General features: G+C 46.8%; 1 protein-coding gene across 4 annotated transcripts in view; it reads right to left on the bottom strand.

Annotated features, from left to right (window-relative positions):
• Nucleotides 1–4,892: 4,892 nt before the first annotated feature.
• The window catches only part of IRF7 (interferon regulatory factor 7), a 128,113-nt gene continuing 113,224 nt past the window's right edge, over nucleotides 4,893–19,781 (bottom strand). For all 4 annotated transcript variants that reach the window (XM_029582758.1, XM_029582755.1, XM_029582757.1 and 1 more), the window contains one exon: nucleotides 4,893–7,211. In XM_029582758.1, coding sequence (XP_029438618.1) covers nucleotides 7,050–7,211 — 162 coding nt within the window. In that variant the 3' untranslated portion in view covers nucleotides 4,893–7,049. The remainder of the gene's footprint in view (nucleotides 7,212–19,781) is intronic.

Here is a 19,781-nt window from a genome sequence, read left to right as displayed (position 1 = left end):
CCCCAAAAGGTTCCCCAGTTCCTAACAAAACTGAATCCCTCTTCCTTGCACCATCGTCTCATCCACGCATTGAGACTCCGGAGCTCTGCCTGCCTCTGGTGACCTGCGCGTGGAACAGGGAGCATTTCAGAGAATGCTACCCTGGAGGTTCTGGATTTAATCTTTCTACCTAAGAGCCTAAATTTGGCTTCCAGAACCTCCCTCCCACATTTTCTTATATCGTTGGTGCCCACGTGTACCACGACAGCCGGCTCCTCCCCAGCACTGTCTAAAATCCTATCTAGGTGACGCGTGAGGTCCACCACCTTCGCGTGAGGTCCGCCACCTTCGCACCAGGTAGGCATGTTACCAGGCGATCCTCACGCCCACCAGCCACCCAGCTATCTACATTCCTAATAATCGAATCACCAACTATGACGGCCGACCTAACCCTTCCCTCCTGGGCAGTAGGCCTTGGGGAGATATCCTCAGCGCGAAAGGACAATGCATCACCTAGAGAGCAGGTCTTTGCTACAGGATCCTTTCCTGCTACACCTGGTTGGTGCTCTCCCATTATGAGACCTTCTTCCTCCAAGGCAGCACCAGGGCTGCCAGTCTGAAGTTGGGACTTGACTACTATGTCCCTGAAGGTCTCATCTATATACCTCTCCGTCTGCCTCAGCTCCTCCAGGTCTGCCATTCTAGCCTCCAGAGATCGGACTCGTTCTCTGAGAGCCAGGAGCTCTTTGCATCGCATGCACATGTACAACTTCTCACCGGTGGGTAAAAAATCATACATGTGACACTCGATGCAAAAGACTGGGAAGACCCCCTCTTGCTGCTGGACTGCTGCCTTCATCTCAATTTTGATCAGTTCCTAGTTAAGTTTTAGGTTGCTATGGGAGTAGGAATGTGTCTAACTTCCTTTAAATGTATTAGTGAATTCACTATGTGTCTGGTAGTGGCCTACCGGGGTCTGATCAAATTCTCAATAAAGTTTTTGTTGATGGTTTTTGTTTTTTTTTGTGAAAGTGGCACCTGCCTATAAATTAAGGGATGAGCTAGGGTTGGGAAATACAAACAGTCTAACTTCAGTTAGTCAGCCTGAGTGACTCACTGCTCCCTTGATTAACAAATGTTGGTCCCTATTCAAACCCAATCACACTACCTCAACACCTTTCCAAGGTGAGTAACTGAGCTGAACTATTCAACTTTTTTACTTTGGTATATACTGCTCCTAGCTTATTTCTAGCTTCTGGCTACTTTTTTTGTGGGTTGTTTTTTTTTTTGTGGGGTTTTTTTTTTTTTCAATACAATGCACTCAGTTAGTATTAAAACAAACAGTCAGCTCTTTAAAAGTCTGGAGAACACTCAGTTCTGCAGACTTTTAAAAATAAACACACTATCTACTGCTACCTTATTGACTGACTAAAAATACAGTCTAACTTGTTTATTCACTGCCTTTCTGACTATTAAAGGCACAAACACACAAACACACTAAATAATATTCCCAAATAGTTAACTTTGCCCCAATACTTTTAAAAAAGTCAATGTCCCAAGCAAAAACTTACTGATTCCTTTCAGCCACCAGCAAGGTGATCCTCTCCTCTCAGTGTTTCCACCTGGAGAAGAATGCTTTGTCCTGTTGGCTGGGCGGGACAGGCTCGACTACTTGAGCCAGAACAAGGGCAGAGAACGCCATTCGAAGTATTTGTAAGTCCCTTGCTGCTCTCCACCAAGGACACGGAGGCAAGCGGGGTGAAAGTCACTGGAAATGCAACCTGTAACCCTGACACATGATGGACAGGACAGAAAGGTCCAATGTGATCAAGATTTACCGATCTGCGAATAGCTGGAGCCAACTCCCAACCAGGGAGAAGATGTCCTGCTGAGAAGGTTGGCTTGTGTTCCCTGGCTGCCAGTCAAAACCCCATGGCGGAGTTCTGTGGCGGGACTGTAGTTGCCCAGGGTGGTCGAGGTTGTCACAGTCTCGCTCTGAGAATAGACTGTTGAGCCCTGGACCTCAGCACAGGTGGGTAAAATTTTCAAGGCCGATAAAAGGGTTATTTGGGTATTGTCGGGGGTGCTTCTTGGGTGGCAGAGGTACTCGCTGACAACTGCTGAAGAGTCTCCTGATAGTCCTTCAGCTGCACCACTGCCTCCTTAATTCTGTCTCCAAACAGATTCGCCCCTGTACACGGTAAGTCAGCAAGAAGGTCTTGGACCTCAGGGTGCAAAATCAGATGCCCTCAGCCACACCGTCTGCCAGGTTCCTATGCCCGCTGTGGAGGTTATCATGGCTGTCTCAAAGATATCATATGCAGAGTGAACCTTGTCCATATTGCACTCCAGTCCCTGCTGGACAATAGTCTGGAAATCCTCCTGGAATTGCTGTGGCCAGCGCTCACTAAATTCAAGGGTCTGCTTCCACAAGTTCCTGAACACTGCCCCATGTACAGCTGGTAGCAAGCTATGTGTGCAGTCAGCATGGCACCTTGAAATACCCAGTAGCTTTGGGAGCTCTATGTTCACGCCCTGGGGAAGCCAAAGCCTTTTTCAGGGCTGATTCAACACCACCAACTGGTGGGGGAGCTGACGGTGGTCAAATCTAATGGATGGCTGGACTAGGTAGACTGCGTCAGTCTTCTGGTTCACCAGTGGCACAGAGATGGGGTGTTTCCAAAGGCAACTTACCAGCTCCTTAAAAATGTCATGGACTGGGACCGCTACCACCTCTTTTGGGGCATCCATGAATTATAGGATCTTGAACATCTTGTGCCTGGTGTCCTGCTCTGTTAAAAGCTGGAAAAGCACCAATTCTGCCATGACCTTGATGAATCCCATAAAGGAAAGATCCTTGGGGGGGGGCGGGGGGGGGGAGATTTTAGTCGATCCTCCGGTGACAAGGCCTCGGAAGGCAGATCCTCCGATTCCTCAGAGGAGGATACAGACGCCTCCCCCTCCCAGGTGTCATAAGAGACTTCCCCCTCACTGCGACCCTCCGAGGATGCAGGGGGTTGAAGGCCCAACGGTGAGCGCACTGTAAGCCGTGAGGGCACCGAAAGAGGAGCCAGCAGCATCGACAGCCCTCAAGGGTGCAGGAGCACCGATGGATCCAAAGGTGTCGGCAGTATTGGGGGTATTGAAGGCATCGTTGGAACCGATCCCGATGGCCCTGGGAGAGCTGGGAGGCAAGGTAGCACCATGTGTCTCCGAGCCGCCATCGAGCCAGATGGCCCTTCCTCCTTGGTCACTCACCAGTATGGGGCCGGAGGTGGTGGCAGTGGTGCGCCCTTCAGCCATGAAGGGGATTGGGGCTCCAGTCAGCTGTGTCAGTTGACTCTGAAGCAGCATATCGAGTTGTACCAGTAATGGTGCAAGCACCAGTGGAGCAAGCTCTTGTGGTGGTGGCGGTACCGGTGGAACCGGAGGCCTGGCCGACCGCTAACCGCATGCGCCTCTCTAACTCCTCCTTAAAAGGTAGCCGAGGATAAAACAGCTTGAGGAGGAGCAGGCGGAATCAGGATGTCCCCTGGAGCTTTGAGGGGCACTGAGCACTCTACCGGTGTCGGTGGAGGCATTGATGGAGGTCGGAGGAATCGCTTCCTCTGCCCTCAACCGCTTCATGAGAGGCACTGAGATCGATGTCTGACCATGGTCTGGCTTAGACAAGGAGGATGATAGATGACTCTGTTTCTTCGAACTTTTTCAATGGTCACCATGGTCCTTGTTCGGAACTGATGACGACGGCAAGGAACCTGATTGAGAATGGGATGACAGATCACGGTCTGTCCCCTGCTCTGAGATCGAGGCCCAGGATTAAATGAGGGGCAATCCCGATGGAGTCAAGAACGGGATCTCATTTCTGAGCGGGGTGGAGGCCCCCAAGGCCGAGGACGGATCCGACCACTTGTACTGAAAAGTTTTTCCATCTTATCAAGGTGGGCCCGATGACCCTTGGGGGTCATTTGGGCACAGAGATCGCAACCATGGACATCGTGGGATGCCCCCAGGCAGAGGACACAGACCTCATGGGGGTCTGTGATGGACACAGTCCAGGGGCATTTGGGGGACCGACGAAAGCCGATCAAACCATGGAAAAAAGTACACACTGCGCGAAAGATGGTCAGCTGGCACCGGGGAAGGAAGCCGTCAGAGATCAACCATAAAGGCATGAGGTACTTACCAGATTGTTGGACACGAACCGAAGAATAAGCAAGGGACCCTATGCAATGTGTGGAAGGAAAAATTCAGAAACAGCAGAAAAACTGCCCCAAAAAAAAAAAAAGAGCATGAGCTCTGCGACCGTGAGGCAACAGCTTCGCAGCAAAGAAGAGACTGAAGAGGGACCCCCGCATGGACACGTGGTTAACAGCATGCTGGGCTTGCTCATTGAGCCTGTCAACGTTTTCCATGCTGGGCTCCATCAGATGTCACCCATGTGTGAGAACTACCATCCCTGTTTGACTTGGAGAAAATATTTTTTCATTCAATGCACAGTTAAGCTCTGGAATTCATTGCTGAATAATGTTGTAAAAACAGTTAATATAGCTGGGTTTTAAAAAGGTTTGGACAAGTTCCTGTAGGATCTTCTTTTGGAACAATGGTATATAAAACGCGTAAATAAACAAGCAAACAGTTATTAAGCACTTGAGGAAAGCCTCTGCTTATCCCTGGGTATAAGCAGCATGGATTCGATGGGATCGTGTCAGATACTTGTCACCTGGATTGGTCACTAGTGGAAACAGGATGCTGGGCTTTATGGATGCTCGGTCTGGCCCAATGTGGCAGTTATGTTCTTATTTTTATTTTACCTAGTGAAAAGGTCTGGGACTCTGAGGCGCCATTCCCTGGGGGTTGCCTTACAAAAGGGGATTGAGAACGGTGCGAAAGATGAAACAAAATCTTTAGACTACTTTGGTAGAAACATTTTATTTGCCATTTAAGTATTGAAATATGGCTTTAAGTCTATATTTATGCAATTTCTTTTTTCATTTTTAAAATACATATTTGTAATAATTGATCCTGCCCTTCTCCCATCAGCTTTCTATCTTACTTTTTAAAATGTAACACAATATATACACAGATACACACACACACACACATTTTGTATGTCAATTTCATTCTACTTTATGTGATTTTCTGCTTTCCAAGCAGAGGTTAACTGTATCCAGTGTTGTGCGAGGACCTGTGACGCTATTTCACTGCGGACGAAGAAAATATCCAGTCCTAACTTCTGAGCGCATCATGTGGAAGGCAGCATCTCTTCCTTCCATCTTATTGACCTGGTTTTCAGGAGACTTAAGGACCATAAATAAATGTGTGTCATTTATAACATTTGGTGACCAGGAATGCCAGACTAAGACAAATGCCTTGTTTAGACTGGGTCCTGAAAGCACAGGGAGGTAAAGGGGCAAATTTCAAACCCATCCCTCCCATCCAGGAACTTGGAAGTTCATTTTCAAAGGGAAACCCCTTGGAGAGTTTTTCTTTGAAAATTCAAAGCCAGCAGCCATGGGCTTTGCACCTACCCCCATTCCCAGCCTTTTTTTTTCTCCCACAGCCAAAAGTATATGATGCTATGACATAGAATGTGTACTTCTGGCTGCTGAAAGCAGGAAATGTAGCTGGGTAACTGCTTAGTTATCTGGACAAATTCCATTGAGAATTGTCTTCAACGTGACCTTGGCCCAAGGTCCACAACTCAAGATAAATCTTCAGTGAAGATCCAAGGCTTTTTCCTGAGTCCCACTCCAACACGCTGACCAGGCAGCCAGTTCTCTTCTCCTTTGTGGGTAATTCCAAAACTCAACCCACATTTCCTCCATCCAATCCGAGAGACTTCAAGTGGTCGTTGAGACAAAACAATAAATACAAAGGAGCATAATGAAACTAAGGGCAGCCAGCTGGCCCACATTCAGCAAGATCATCCCATTTTTTTGTCCTGCAAAAAAAGTTCCTCTAGTCCAATGGATTTCCATTGGGCTGTAGGACATGTCCTATCTTCCCAGCACCAATCCCAAAATGACCTATAAAACAACTTTACAGCACTGGGCACTCTGAACAAACTTGTATGTAGTCAAGGGAAAATCTGGAGAACAAGGTTGAGGTGCTCTTCAGATCTGTCTGGATAATAGGAGCAGACAGAACAGCCCTGCTCATGTCTGCATGCTACATATTAAAGGTCATAAAAGAAACAAATACACGAATCCCCATTTCTTCAGCTAAGAAGCAGGGAATTCTTAGTGCAAGATGAGAGTGATAGCATAGAGCTATAAAACCAGGAGCCAAGGGTTTTAATCCCAGCTCATCTGCTTCCTCATTCTGCCTTATCTTGATCCTTCTCTCAGCTTCTATGCTTTTCTTAAAATCCTAATCCAAATAATTCCAATGCGAAGGAGGCTACACATTCACCAATCAAGTGCTACGTATTTTTTCTGACCAGGCCATTTCCTCTGAGTTTTCAATTCCATTGGAACCAGCTCTGGTTCCACTGCCAGGAGCCTTCATTCATAATCTGAGGCTCTATCTCCTATTTTATACCCCCTCGCTCAAGAGACCTCTACCAGGGGCCATGCAGCAGGGCTCCTTCTGGAACCCTGCAATCATCAGCCCTACCTCTGGCCTGAAGGTATCACCATTGCAAGACTGGCTTCCTCATCCCCAAGGGCCTGTGAATTCTGCTTCAGCAGCATCTCTTGCCCAGGGAGCAAAATAATTCATCTGTGATCAAACCTGGGTCTCTTCATACGGCAGTATACAGCATTGACACCAGGCCACAGAGCTGGCCCTGCAATAAGTGCTATAATATCTCCTGAGAGTTTGCCAATTAAAACAAAGAGCACTCCCATGCTCATCTCAACAGGTCCACGGCACTCACACCACCAATGGGTTAAAGCTCCTCAAAATTGGACTGAACAGAAAGTAGATTAGTTTTGATCCTGCCCATGCTAATACCACTAGAGCCACAAGAGGAGTGTATTCAATTCTAAGCCATTGACAAACCTAGCCTAACCCAGCAGCCCCAGACACCACCACATAGATTGCATGGTCCAGGGAAAGATGAGGCTTTACAAGTGGAAAATGTCCAAATCCATTAACTCGCAGGAGTCGATGAGCTCGTACAGACTGTTGCTGCTGGAGATCTGCAGATTGAGGCTATCACTGTTCAGAGACGAAGCACCTTCTCTCTGCATAAGATCATGTAACAGAGCACAGAACTGTGGCACAATCTGAAAAATACAAAGAGAGATAGAAGCACAGTTACCCTGGGACACTCTACATGCAGTAACGCTGCAAACCTTCTGTTGCTTAGCAAAGAATGAACTTCCTGCTTATTAGTGAAGTGATGGATGGTGGGGAATGAGGTGTGCGTTGGTTAGATGCAGGGCAGAAGACAGCAATAAGTCCAAATTACTACCCTTGTGATGCTGGTTACTAATAGAATTAATATCCACAGCATGCTTACTGGCGGGAATGTCCACACTGAAAAGATCAGGAAGAGGTTGCTCAGGCATTTCTACTTTGTGACTACAAAGTCAGTTTCCAAATTATGATTTTTTTATAGTATGGCAAAACAGGAGTTTCACAGTAAATGTTACTGTTTGTCATTTAAAACTCCTCCTTTTGAACAGCAGGTAGCAGTATTCCACAGTCACCAGTGCTAAAGGGGTTAACCTCAAGCCAGAACCAGTTGAGGTCTCTGCTGCTGTTGTCCTTATACAGTGTCACTTAGAAATTGTCGGTGAGAAGGTGATAGGTGACTGGCAGCAGCTGGAAGCAAGAAACCTCCATCTGGAGTTGAATTGCCAAAGTTACTAGAACTGTCACTGTTTAGCGAGAGCACTGCTTAGCCTGCAGTTACATTCAAAAGGAAGTACATAATGTTAAATAATCCATTTTCCTTTTTCCTGCTCGTGACAGATTTTTGTATTTTTGTACACTGTTTCTTCTTGTTAATAATGAACTCTGTCAAGCACAGAAGTCAAACTCTGATTTGAAATTCCAGGTAAGTGAGAAGCTGGGTGATCCCAGTGTTTTGAATTTGTGGTCTGTGAGTACTTCTCTAGGAACTGTGGGAGTCACTGATGCCCCAGAAAAACCCTCTGGAGGAAGGATAATTTTTGAAAAGCAAGCGACCCCAGTTTGTGGGTGGGAGATTTCTAGGAGAGGGCATGCATGTAGGTACAGACTAGGCCTACGCAGTGCCTACTAGGACCGCCACGTAGCCATGGGTATCAGGGAAAGTGTGATGACATTATATGAAAGACCTTCCTCCTTTTGTGATAGTACTGGTGGGATAATCAGAATCAGTGTGGGCTGAGGATCAACATCCACTTAGTGGGTCAGAATGGTTTTTACTTTGTAACTTCCAAACACAGGCAACAGTAAATGACTATAACAGCAGTAGGTTAGGTTCCTCTTCCCCATTAGGTTTGTTTTTTTTTGTTGTGTTAGATTAGCTGCAGGCTGATGGAGGTCAACAGCATAGTACTGGGATACGGAAGCTATCATGCAACTGCAGCCAGAGCTGCCCTCACCCTAGAGCATCCGGATATCCACAGCGACCGTGAGTTTCTAGACTCACATTTGCCAGCATGGGAGGATCACTGCATCCTGAGTCCTACTCAGGGAGTGATACCAGATTCCATAATGGCAGAGGCCTGGGCACGAGTAGGGGCTGATGCCATGTTGGCTGAAATTTGGTAGATGTACAACAGCTGCGCCAGAAAGAGTAAGATGACCAATAGTAGTGTGAAGAGCAGGAATTCCACCTGCAGAAAGAGAAGAGGGAGATGGAAATGGCTTGCATTCAAGGCTCCAGCCTGTCCTCTGTGCATAAGAGAGAATGACTTCCAAGCCTAAACAGAACCCACTTGTTTGCCCAGTTTGATGATACCAAGGGAGGTATTAATGGATATAAGAATATAAGAACATGCCTATACTGGGTCAGACCAAGGGTCCATCCTATTTCAAAAAGTGGCCAATCCAGGCTATAAGAACCTGGCAAGTGCCCAAAAACTAAGCATCAGTAACATGGGATAATTTTCTAAGTCAACTTGATTAATAGCAGGTAATGGACTTCTCCAAAAATAATCCAATCCTTTTTTAAACCCAGCTACACTAACTGCACTAACCACATCCCCTGGTAACAAATTATTTCCTCTCAAAACGTCCTGGACTGTAACTTAACAATTCATCTCATTATGCTTATCCAGTATGCAAGGACTGGCTTAAGCATAACCAACTTGCCTAAAATGTCACCAAAACTGAAATTTTGATTCCTTCTCATTTTCCTTCTGTTCACAATCCCCCAAAAATTGTCTTCAGAAATCAAAATACTCTCTTATCTAAGGCAGTTTGTAATCTTGTCATTCTCAATGACCCTCACTCTCCATTAATGGGCCGATATAATAAAATGCTCAGTAGTACAGGCGCTCGTGTTGCATGTCCATTTTCCTTAATGCACGCACAACTACGTGCAATGGTATATTTTAGTTAGTGTGTCCCTTTTAATGCAGCAACTATGGGAAATTGTACTTCCCAAGCACTGAACATCATGCACCAAGGGGAACAGTGGCTGTGCGGCCATAGGAAGAATAGGTACTCAATACAAGAATCAGTTTTCTGGCCCCGCAATTTGTCTGGTGAGAAAAGTTAGCACACTGTCATTAATGTCCTCTATTCCTGCAGTAGCACCGTATAAGTCCAGTTAATTATACCATCATCTTAGTATCACTGTATAATTCCAGTGGTTTATCTTAGTATATTAGTATTGAGTGCATTATTTTAGTATTGTAAGCAGGAGAAACAAAAAAAAAAAGCAGTATTTGTTTTTTTACAACTGCCCTTGAGTTGCAGTTGTCTTAACACCAGCTCCGGGGCTGGTGTTAAGTTTGCCGTGTTATGACGGGTGCGTTAGCCGAGCGGCAATTTTCTGCATCGGGAGGTAATAGCTAATAGCTAAGGGCATCAAAATGGCAGATGAAATTTAATGTGGATAAATGCAAGGTGATGCACATAGGGAAAAATAACCCTTGCTATAATTACACAATGTTAGGTTCCATATTAGGTGCTACAACCCAAGAACGAGATCTAGGCGTCATAGTGGATAACACATTGAAATTGTCGGTTCAGTGTGCTGCGGCAGTCAAAAAAGCAAACTAAATGTTGGGATTTATTAGAAAGGGAATGGTGAATAAAACGGAAAATGTCATAATGCCTCTGTATCGCTCCATGGTGAGACCGCACCTTGAATACTGTGTACAATTCTGGTCGACGCATCTCAAAAAAGATATAATTGCGATGGAGAAGGTACAGAGAAGGGTTACCAAAATGATAAGGGGAATGGAACAGCTCCCCTATGAGGAAAGACTAAAAAGGTTAGGACTTTTCAGCTTGGAGAAGAGACGGCTGAGGGGGGATATGATAGAAGTGTTTAAAATCATGAGAGGTCTAGAACGGGTAGATGTGAATCGGTTATTTACTCTTTCGGATAATAGAAAGACTAGGGGGCACTCCATGAAGTTAGCATGGGGCACATTTAAAACTAATCGGAGAAAGTTCTTTTTTACTCAACGCACAATTAAACTCTGGAATTTGTTGCCAGAGGATGTGGTTAGTGCAGTTAGTATAGCTGTGTTTAAAAAAGGATTGGATAAGTTCTTGGAGGAGAAGTCCATTACCTGCTATTAATTAAGTTGACTTAGATAATAACCACCGCTATTACTAGCAATGGTAACATGGGATAGACTTAGTTTTTGGGTACTTGCCAGGTACTTGTAGCCTTGATTGGCCACTGTTGGAAACAGGATGCTGGGCTTGATGGACCCTTGGCCTGACCCAGTATGGCATGTTCTTATGTTCTTAGCCTCATCTACCCGGCCTTTACATGTCACGAGTGCTATTAGCTTTGGGTGAGTTTGGATGCGCAAATCCCCTTATTGCATCCAGTGCTAGCCTAGTCCATCCAAACATGCATTGAGCTGTGTGCTAGGCTGAATGCACTGTATTGCATCAGCCTCTAAATCTTTAACACAATCTTCTTTCTTCAAACTATGTCTACTAAGACACTTGAAACCACTATTAGTTCCCCCATCCCCCCCCCCCAATTTCTAAACAGTTTCTCTAGCCTCAACTATTGTAATTCCTTTTTCACTGGTCTCACTCCCTTACAATTCATCCATTATAAATTGTACAAAATTCTGCAGCCCATCTGTTAACAGGTACCTTCATACTTGAACATATTACTCTCATCTTACAACCACTTCATTGGTTGTCAGTTCTATACTGTGTTCAATATAAACTTGCCATTACCATCCATATCCTTCTGAATAGCTCATTGCCATGGATTGTAGCCACTTTAAATCTATACTCCTACCACGACTTACTATCATCTAACCATGGATTGCTGGAGATACTATCTCCAAGATTGGTCCACTTGAAGGAAACCAGAAAGCGATCTCTCAGCTGCTGGACTTACATTATAGAACTCTTCCCACAAAGCCAAGATTGATCTCAGAGCCAAAATTGTTTAGAAAAGCTCTTAAAAACATTTGTTTCAAAAGGCATATTCCTCATGATAGCATCTGATACATCACAATACCTGAGTCCTCCAGTATCTGATACAGCTTTTGTCAATTTGATTCTGTTTCATTTTAATTTACATTCCATTTTAGCTTTATTATGTATGTTTTGTACCCCGCCCTGAACTTAGGAAGGGCAGGTAAAATATTTTAAAATAAAATAAGAGCCATATTGGAGTGGCCCTCCCCCATAGGTCTTAAACTGTTAACTACTATAGACAATTTATCCATGACTACTCCTCCCTAGCAGTCCCACTTACAGCCCTAATCAAAAAGGGCTCCGATATGAAGATCTGGACCAAGGACATTAGCCAGGCTTTCAAATGTCTCAATAATAGAGTTCACCCTTGACCCGTGCCTACAATATGCACCTCCATCTAAGCCATTCATCTTGGAGGTATATGCATCTAACCTTGGGGGAGGTGCTGTTTCCTACAGTATAACCATAATGGCACACTCATGACATGCTTCTACTTTTCAAAATGTTTTTCCCAGTAGAGAAGAAGTAAACCATAGGAGACTGCAAACTACTAGCAGTCAGATTGGCCTTGGAAGAACAGAGACACTTGCTGGAAGGAACATAAGAAATTGCCATGCTGGGTCAGACCAAGGGTCCATCAAGCCCAGCATCCTGTTTCCAACGAGACCAAACCAGGCCACAAGAACCTGGCAATTACCCAAACACTAAGAAGATCCCATGCTACTGATGCCAGTAATAGCAGAGGCTATTCCCTAAGTCAACTTGTTTAATAGCAGTTAATGTAGCTGGGTTTAATGTAGCTGGGTTTAAAAAAGGTTCCAGTCTAACCACATCCTCTGGAAACAAATTCCAGAGCTTAATTGTGCATTGAGTGAAAAATATTTTTTTCTGATTAGTCTTAAATGTGCTACTTGCTAACTTCATGGAGTGCCCCCTTGTCCTTCTATTATCCAAAAGTGTAAATAACCGATTCACATCTACTCATTCAAGAGCTCTATCATATCCCCCAGCCAGCTCTTCTCCAAGCTAAACAGCCCTAACCTCTTCAGCTGTTGCATCCCCTTTATCATTTTGGTTGTCCTTCTCTGTACCTTCTCTATCACATCAATATCTTTTTTTAGATGCGGCGACTAGAATTGTACACAGTATTCAAGGTACGGTCTCACCATGGAGCAATACAGAGGTATTATGACATTTTCTGTTTTATAAACCATTCCCTTCCTAATAATTCCTAACATTCTGTTTTCTTTTTTGACTGCTATTGTTACGAGCGCGACCTCAGACGGCCATCACGCTCCAAGGCACAGAGGTGCAGTCATCTCTAAACAGAGTTGTGAGCCCTTGGGCCACGGCATGACCCAGGGAGGAGCCCCAAGCCAACCGTGGGAGGTGAGCTGGTGCGAGCATGGGTACATGGCAAGACATGGCAGATGCAAGGACTAAGATACAAGGTCTGACCCTCAACCGGACCTGCTCACCCCGGACAACCAACAACGCAATGTTGATTGATGAACGTTCCTCCGACTGTTCCAAACCCTTTCGGACCTGCCGCTGGGTACGGCAATGGGCGGCAGGCCGGAATGAGGACGAGGGCAGATGGAGTCCTTGGAACATAGAAGACTTGAGACTATGACTGATGCGAAGACATCACACCAAGGCTGATGCGAGACATCACAGACAAGGGACTGATGTGACGACATCACAGACGAGGGACTGATGCAAGACATGACACCAAGGTTGAAGTGAAGACATGACACCAAGGTTGATGTGAAGACATCACGTACGAAGGACTGATGTGACGGCATCACGGACCAGCGTCGATGCGACGACATCAGAGACAAGACGAGGAACTTGAGGAAGTCTTGACAAGACGAGAAGCTAAGAGGGTAGACATTGGCACTGTCTCTCAGGGCACCCTACTCAACCCACCTTCACGGGCGGACCCAATGGGCTGGTTGCGGACCACCCTGTCCCAATGCACGCCCTACACAGCCCGAGGAGGCTGGTCATGGACCACGCGGAGAGTGGGACAAGGGCAGGGAAGAATCCAGCCAGGGCAGAATTTCGACGACTGAGCCATATGTCATCTGGAGCTCCACAAAAGCTGGCAGGACAAGACGGCTCAGGAGCACAGGACACCAGTCCACTGCTGGCATCTCCCGTGACGAAGCTGCGGGGATCCACGGCCGACAGAACAGAAGGCTCCAGAGCAAGCACAAACACCAAGGCGGGCTGAACACCAGGAAGGCTGAGACATGAGGAAACCTGGACGAGGGACCTCTGGAACACAGAGACATGGAACATCAGGTACCGGGAACTTGAAGACATCTGAAGACAAGGACAGGAGTCGTCAGGAACCTGAAGACGCTGAAGACCAGGACGATGAACATCTGGAACATGAAAACAGCTGAAGACATGGACATCCAGACTCGAGCAACACCAGGACTGGGAACAAGGTACATGAAGACACTGAACATGAAGCCATCAAAGCAAGGCGATCATGGAGGACCTGGACCGGTCCGAAGACACAGGCAACTGTGGAACCTGATTCGAAGGCCCTGAGAGACTGACGAAGAATCCCTTTTATAGGGCTGGAGCAAGAAGTCATCATGAGGTGGAGCCAGCAACACATCCTGTGGCTGGCCCTTTAAAAGCTGTGAAGAGCAGCCATTTTGAAAAGGACTTTACCGCCTAACCCTAACCTTTGGCTGTTTGGGTTGGCTACACTGACCCCTATAAAGTTATCTACCTCGGAACTACTATTTGTATTGAAAGCTGGTCTGGTGGGCAAACAAGTCATCTTAACAAACTGGCTAGATACTAGTACCCCCAGCCATGATAAATGGTTTAAGAAAATGATGCATCTCTGCTCTATGGAGCATGCCATCCTTACACCAGCTACACCTAAGAAGTCTGTAATAACCAGGGCAACTTGGTCAGCTTTTACAGATTATCTGGCTCCCAAGGTGGGAACCTTTATAGACCCATGGCTCCGAGAGGATAACACATAATTCTGAACAGGGATAGAGCACCCCAGTTATATGGGACAGAGTAATTTCTTTTATGGAAAAGGCGTTGGATACCTAAGAATGACCCAGTACTCAAGCACAGCATTTGGTTTGCTTTTCTCTCACATCCCCCCAATTTTTCTTTATTGGAAGTATATAGGGGAGACAGGGAGGGCTAGTTTAAGGGAGGGGATATGGTTTTTTTTGTATGTTCGTTTGTTTGTTGTAATGCATAATATTTGTTCGCAGATGGATTATGGTTGTATAACTGTTATGCTGTAAGAAATTTAATAAACATATTTTAAAATAAATAAATAAATAAATAAATAAAAGCTGTGAAGAGGCACGCGCCGACGCCTAAAGGAAGGCTGAAGCAGAAGCAGGACTACGGACAGCGGCGCTCTCCTGCACTCGCCGCGGAGACTGAGAGGACCAGCAGGCAGGCCCCGGGGCAGCCTCCAGGCTGCTGAACGATAACCCCGAAGGTGGCGTCGCGGCTCCCAGCCACGTAGGCTGATCCAGGGTGACTCCAGGCCGCGAAGAGGCGACAGAGAAGCGGGGCCTCCAGACCGCGGGTCTTTCTCGCGGCAAGATGGCGCTGGTGGCAGCCCTACCGTGCGGGACCCGACGAGGGCGTCGGCGTCGTCAGCTGCTCGGCGGGGGCGGCCCAGCCAAGCAGAGGGACTGATGTGATGGGCCAAGGGAGATGGCATCGGCGGCGTCCTGCCACGGAGCAGGAGACAGAAGGTAGGGAATCTGTCCACGGAAGCGGGCAGATTCACAACAGTACCCCCTCCTTAAAGACCCCCTCCTCATGCCTCGTGTCAACAGCTGGAGGAGACAAGGTATCAGTCCAAACTTACAGGGGGTTAGCGAGGGCCCAAGAACAGATGTTGGAAGGCTCTTGGCAAGGCACTGTAATGCTGGCAATACTGTAGCTGATGGCATGAAGGATATTGAAGGTCCAAGCATGGTGTAGACAAGACATTGAAGACAAACACACAAGGCACGAGATTGCAGGACAGCAGGCTTGCATCTTACGTTCTGGTGACCAAATGGGTAAAATTCAAGGCAAGGCATCCAAAGCAGAAGGCATAACAGAGTTTTGACATGTATTGAAGATTAGTTATTGGTTGGTTCACAGCGGCAGCAGGAAACAAAGTTCAGACTGGATTCTATAGCTGTAAAGGTGGAACTCAGGAGACTACGTAGACAGCTTACTAGTTGGCTTGAGGAGTCACGGTGTCAGGAGGACTCGAATGGAAGTCCAATGCACAGAGTTCAGAAGCTGGAGAGCCATTCTAGAGGCAACTTGCCTAAAGAAGATGGTGAATTCAATACTGAAAGAAGACTCTCAGCGGAGGTTGTAACCAGGATACCACAGGATCTTCACCATTGGAAGCTCAAGATCCCCCTGGGAGGAGCCCATGAGGAACCGAGCCCCTTGGGCTTAGGAGTAGACATCCGGGAAGTCATGTGCGATGAGAGTTGCAGAGAACCTGAGTCGAGCAGGAAGTCGGAACTGGAGAAGTCGATGTAATTTTCACCATTGGAGACCCAAGATCCCCCCGGGAGGAGCCCTTGAGGTTCCGAGCCGCTTGGACTTAGGTGGGGTCTGCGGACGACAGAAGCTGAGCAGGTAGCGGAACCAAGAAGGTCCAGATTGTTACTTCCTGGCTAAAAAGATGGAGTAAAAGGTCTTTACAGCTTAAGAGTGAGTGACTAGGAGAGTCCATGAATACTTTGGGCATACATAACAGTGACGTCACACTCAGAGTTGATGGTAGTAAGTGTCACTATAGTACTTAAACAGGGACTGTTGCTGATGATAATTGCTCTGATGACGTGGTGATGTAGTCCCCTTAAGCTGGAACAAGGGGCGTGCCAAACGATAGGTGTTGCTGTGGAACTAAGCAAAACTGTTAGTCAAAGGAACACACTCCTTTAGGACGGAGTCAAGAAGCCACATTGGGATGGAAGGAGCTTCATGAAGCTAGACTTGAAGATGGTAATGGATTCCGATGGATGCGAGGAATCCCCACAGGCAGATGGTCAAAGGTAGGCACTGGCGAGCAACTAGCAGCAGAGAGTCACTGATGGCAGAACAGATAACAAGAATCCAGGAGTTCCAATCCTGCTTAAAGGTTCGAGATGCTGCGTACTTGAAGAACTCATGGAGGCGAGCTCAAGGGTACAGGATAGCTCGCGATGGTGATCCCGAGTTGAATCCATGTGCAAAACGGAAGCTGGACCACAGTATGGATTCTAGAAGGTTCGCAGGAAGGTGGCATCTGCGAAAACCCAAAAAGGGACTTATAACTGGGAACTTCCTTGCAGAGATGAGAGACTTCTGGTTGAAGATGGCTCCTAATGCAAGCACTAGGATAATGCAAGCAGGAGCGGAGTCAGGAGCAAAGGATGAAGATGCATCTAGGGTACAGTCGCCTCCTGCTGGTCATAAGAACCCTGGGCATGGACTGTAAAGAAGCATCAGGCTGAAGAGACTTCAGAGCCAGCACTAAACTAGTGCAGGCAAGAGCTGGATAAAATGCAAAGATGTAACAGGTCATGGGTGCAGGCACCTCCTGCTGGTCGGGAACAACCAAGACCTGGGATAGTGTAACAGTACACGTCAAAGACAGGGACATTTGAAGCATGAGGATTCTGGTCACTGGATGTGGAACCTGGGTGCAGCTGTCTCCTGCAGGTCGAATGAAACCAGGAAACTGGGCCACATCCAAGTGGGAGGAACGGAGATGATGATCACTGGAACCATTGCAGGTGACTCCTGCCAGACGAAGAGTTCCAGGACGAGTAAATGCAGAGATGGTCTGGCTGTAGGCGCCTCCTGCAGGTCGTGGGAACCAGACTGTTAAGGCAAACATTAAATGTCCACAAACTAGGAACAAAAATTTTCTTCAGGCAAAAGAAGACTGAGGAAGCTCCAGAGGCTGAAGAAAAAATTTCCAGAAAAAAAATCAAGACAAAGTCCAAAGAAAAACTGGGGTCCATCGGGCACAGCTCACCGGACTCATGGCCTTCGGACTCTGTTACGAGCGCGACCTCCGACGGCCATCACGCTCCGAGGCACAGACGTCTCTAAACAGGGTTGTGAGCCCTTGGGCCACGGCATGACCCAGGGAGGAGCCCCAAGCCAACCATGGGAGGTGAGCTGGTGCGAGCATGGGTACATGGCAAGACATGGCAGACGCAAGGACTAAGATACAAGGTCTGACCCTCAACCAGACCTGCACACCCCGGACAACCAACAACGCAATGTTGATTGATGAACGTCCTCCGACTGTTCCAAGCTCTTTCGGACCTGCCGCTAGGTACAGCAATGGGCGGCAGGCCGGAACGAGGAAGAGGGCAGACGGAGTCCTTGGAACATAGAAGACTTGAGACTGGAGCAGGAAGTCATCATGAGGTGGAACCAGCAACACTTCCTGCGGCTGGCCCTTTAAAAGCTGTGAAGAGGCGACCGGCGCCTAAAGGAAGGCTGAAGCAGAAGCAGGACCATGGACAGTGGCGCTCTCCTGCACTCGCCACGGAGACTGAGAGAACCAGCAGGCAGGCCCCAGGGCAGCCTCCAGGCTGCCGAACGAAGACCCCGAAGGTGGCGTCGCGGCTCCCAGCCGCTTAGGCTGATCCAGGGAGGCTCCAGGCTGCGAAGAGGAGACAGGGAAGCGGGGCCTCCAGACCACGGGTCTTGGCCGCTGCAAGATGACACTGGTGGCGGCCCTGCTGCGTGGGACCCGACGAGGGCGTCAGCTGCTCGGTGGGGGCGGCCCTGCCGAGCAGAGCCGGAGCTGCTGCGGCCTCCGGGCCAAGGGAGATGGTGTCAGCGGCGTCCTGCCGCAGAGCAGGAGACAGAAGGTAGGGAATCTGTCTGCGGATGCCTAGATCTTTTTCTGGTTGGTAGCTCCTAATATGGAACCTAACCTTGTGAAACTACAGCAAGGGATATTTTTCCCTATATGCAACACCTTGCACTTGTCCACATTAAATTTCATCTGCCATTTGGATGCCCAAACTTTTAGTCTCGCAAGGTCCTCCTGTAATGTATCACAATCCACTTATCATTTAGCTACTCTGAATAATTTTGTATTATTTCTGTTATGACATTTCTTTAGGTTTCCTTGATTTCTTACTCTCTCCCTCCATTGAGAGTGTAAGAAATCAAGGAGAACAAGAAATAGGAAGTTTGTATTTGTTATTTTTTCATTCATTGTAGATTGTTAGTCTTTCCCATTGCATTTCTATAGGCAAAGATTTTGTGCTTTGTAAAACTGTTAAATATAATCAAGTATTAAAAAAAAAAAGCAAAATGTCTGAGCGAGTCAGTTGGACTATTAGAAGACCAGGGGGAAAAAGGGCTGTTCAGAAAAGAAAGCTATTGCAGAAAAATTAAATGAATTGTTTCATTCTTTACTGAAAGATACTGGGGATATGCTAGAAATCAACAGCCTCCTCACCAGTCTAAACTTAATTCTTAATTCTTCAAAAAGCGAACTCCTTCTCATATCCCCAGAAAACAATAACATTTATTTATTTATTTATTTATTTAAAACCTTTTCTATACCGACATCTGTTTGCACATCGCATCGGATGTGCAAACGGATGTCGGTTATTAAGTTATTCGCCTAAAGTTATTAAGTTACAAGTAACTTAATAACTTTAGGCAAAGCCTTTACATTGAACGGTAACTGTGATATTAAGGAAACAAAAACAACTAAATAAATATGGCTATAATTTACAAGGAGTAGGAAGATGGCTATAATTTACAAGGAGCAAGCACCTCTGGAGGGGGTGCTGCTTAGGTGAATGGGAGGCAAAAGGATATTTACACAAAGTTTGATAAAGATTGAGAATGGCATTATATAATACTATTTGACAAACAATAGGTGGAAAATACATTAGGAGCGGAGGGAAAGGAGGGGGAAAGTAGAGATGAGTAAGCACGATAGGAAGATAGGGTGAGAGGTGAGCGGGGGGGGGGGGGGGGGATCAGATAACATTTGGAGAGAGTTTTTAGTTTTTTTTTTAATTTAGGGGTAGAGGATTCAGTGCGTAGGTCTGGTGGCATGGAGTTCCAAAGGGTGGGACTGGCTAGAGAAAAGGCTCTGTTCATTGTGGAGGTGAGTTTTGTTGATTTGATAGAGGGGGTACGGAGTGTTCCTTGGTGTACGGAACGAGATGGTCGAGTGGATGGTCGAGTGGATGTGCGTA

Source organism: Rhinatrema bivittatum, chromosome 17 (genome assembly GCF_901001135.1).
Source record: "Rhinatrema bivittatum chromosome 17, aRhiBiv1.1, whole genome shotgun sequence".
NCBI lineage: Eukaryota > Metazoa > Chordata > Amphibia > Gymnophiona > Rhinatrematidae > Rhinatrema > Rhinatrema bivittatum.
This window is presented reverse-complemented; position numbering and strand designations above follow the sequence as displayed.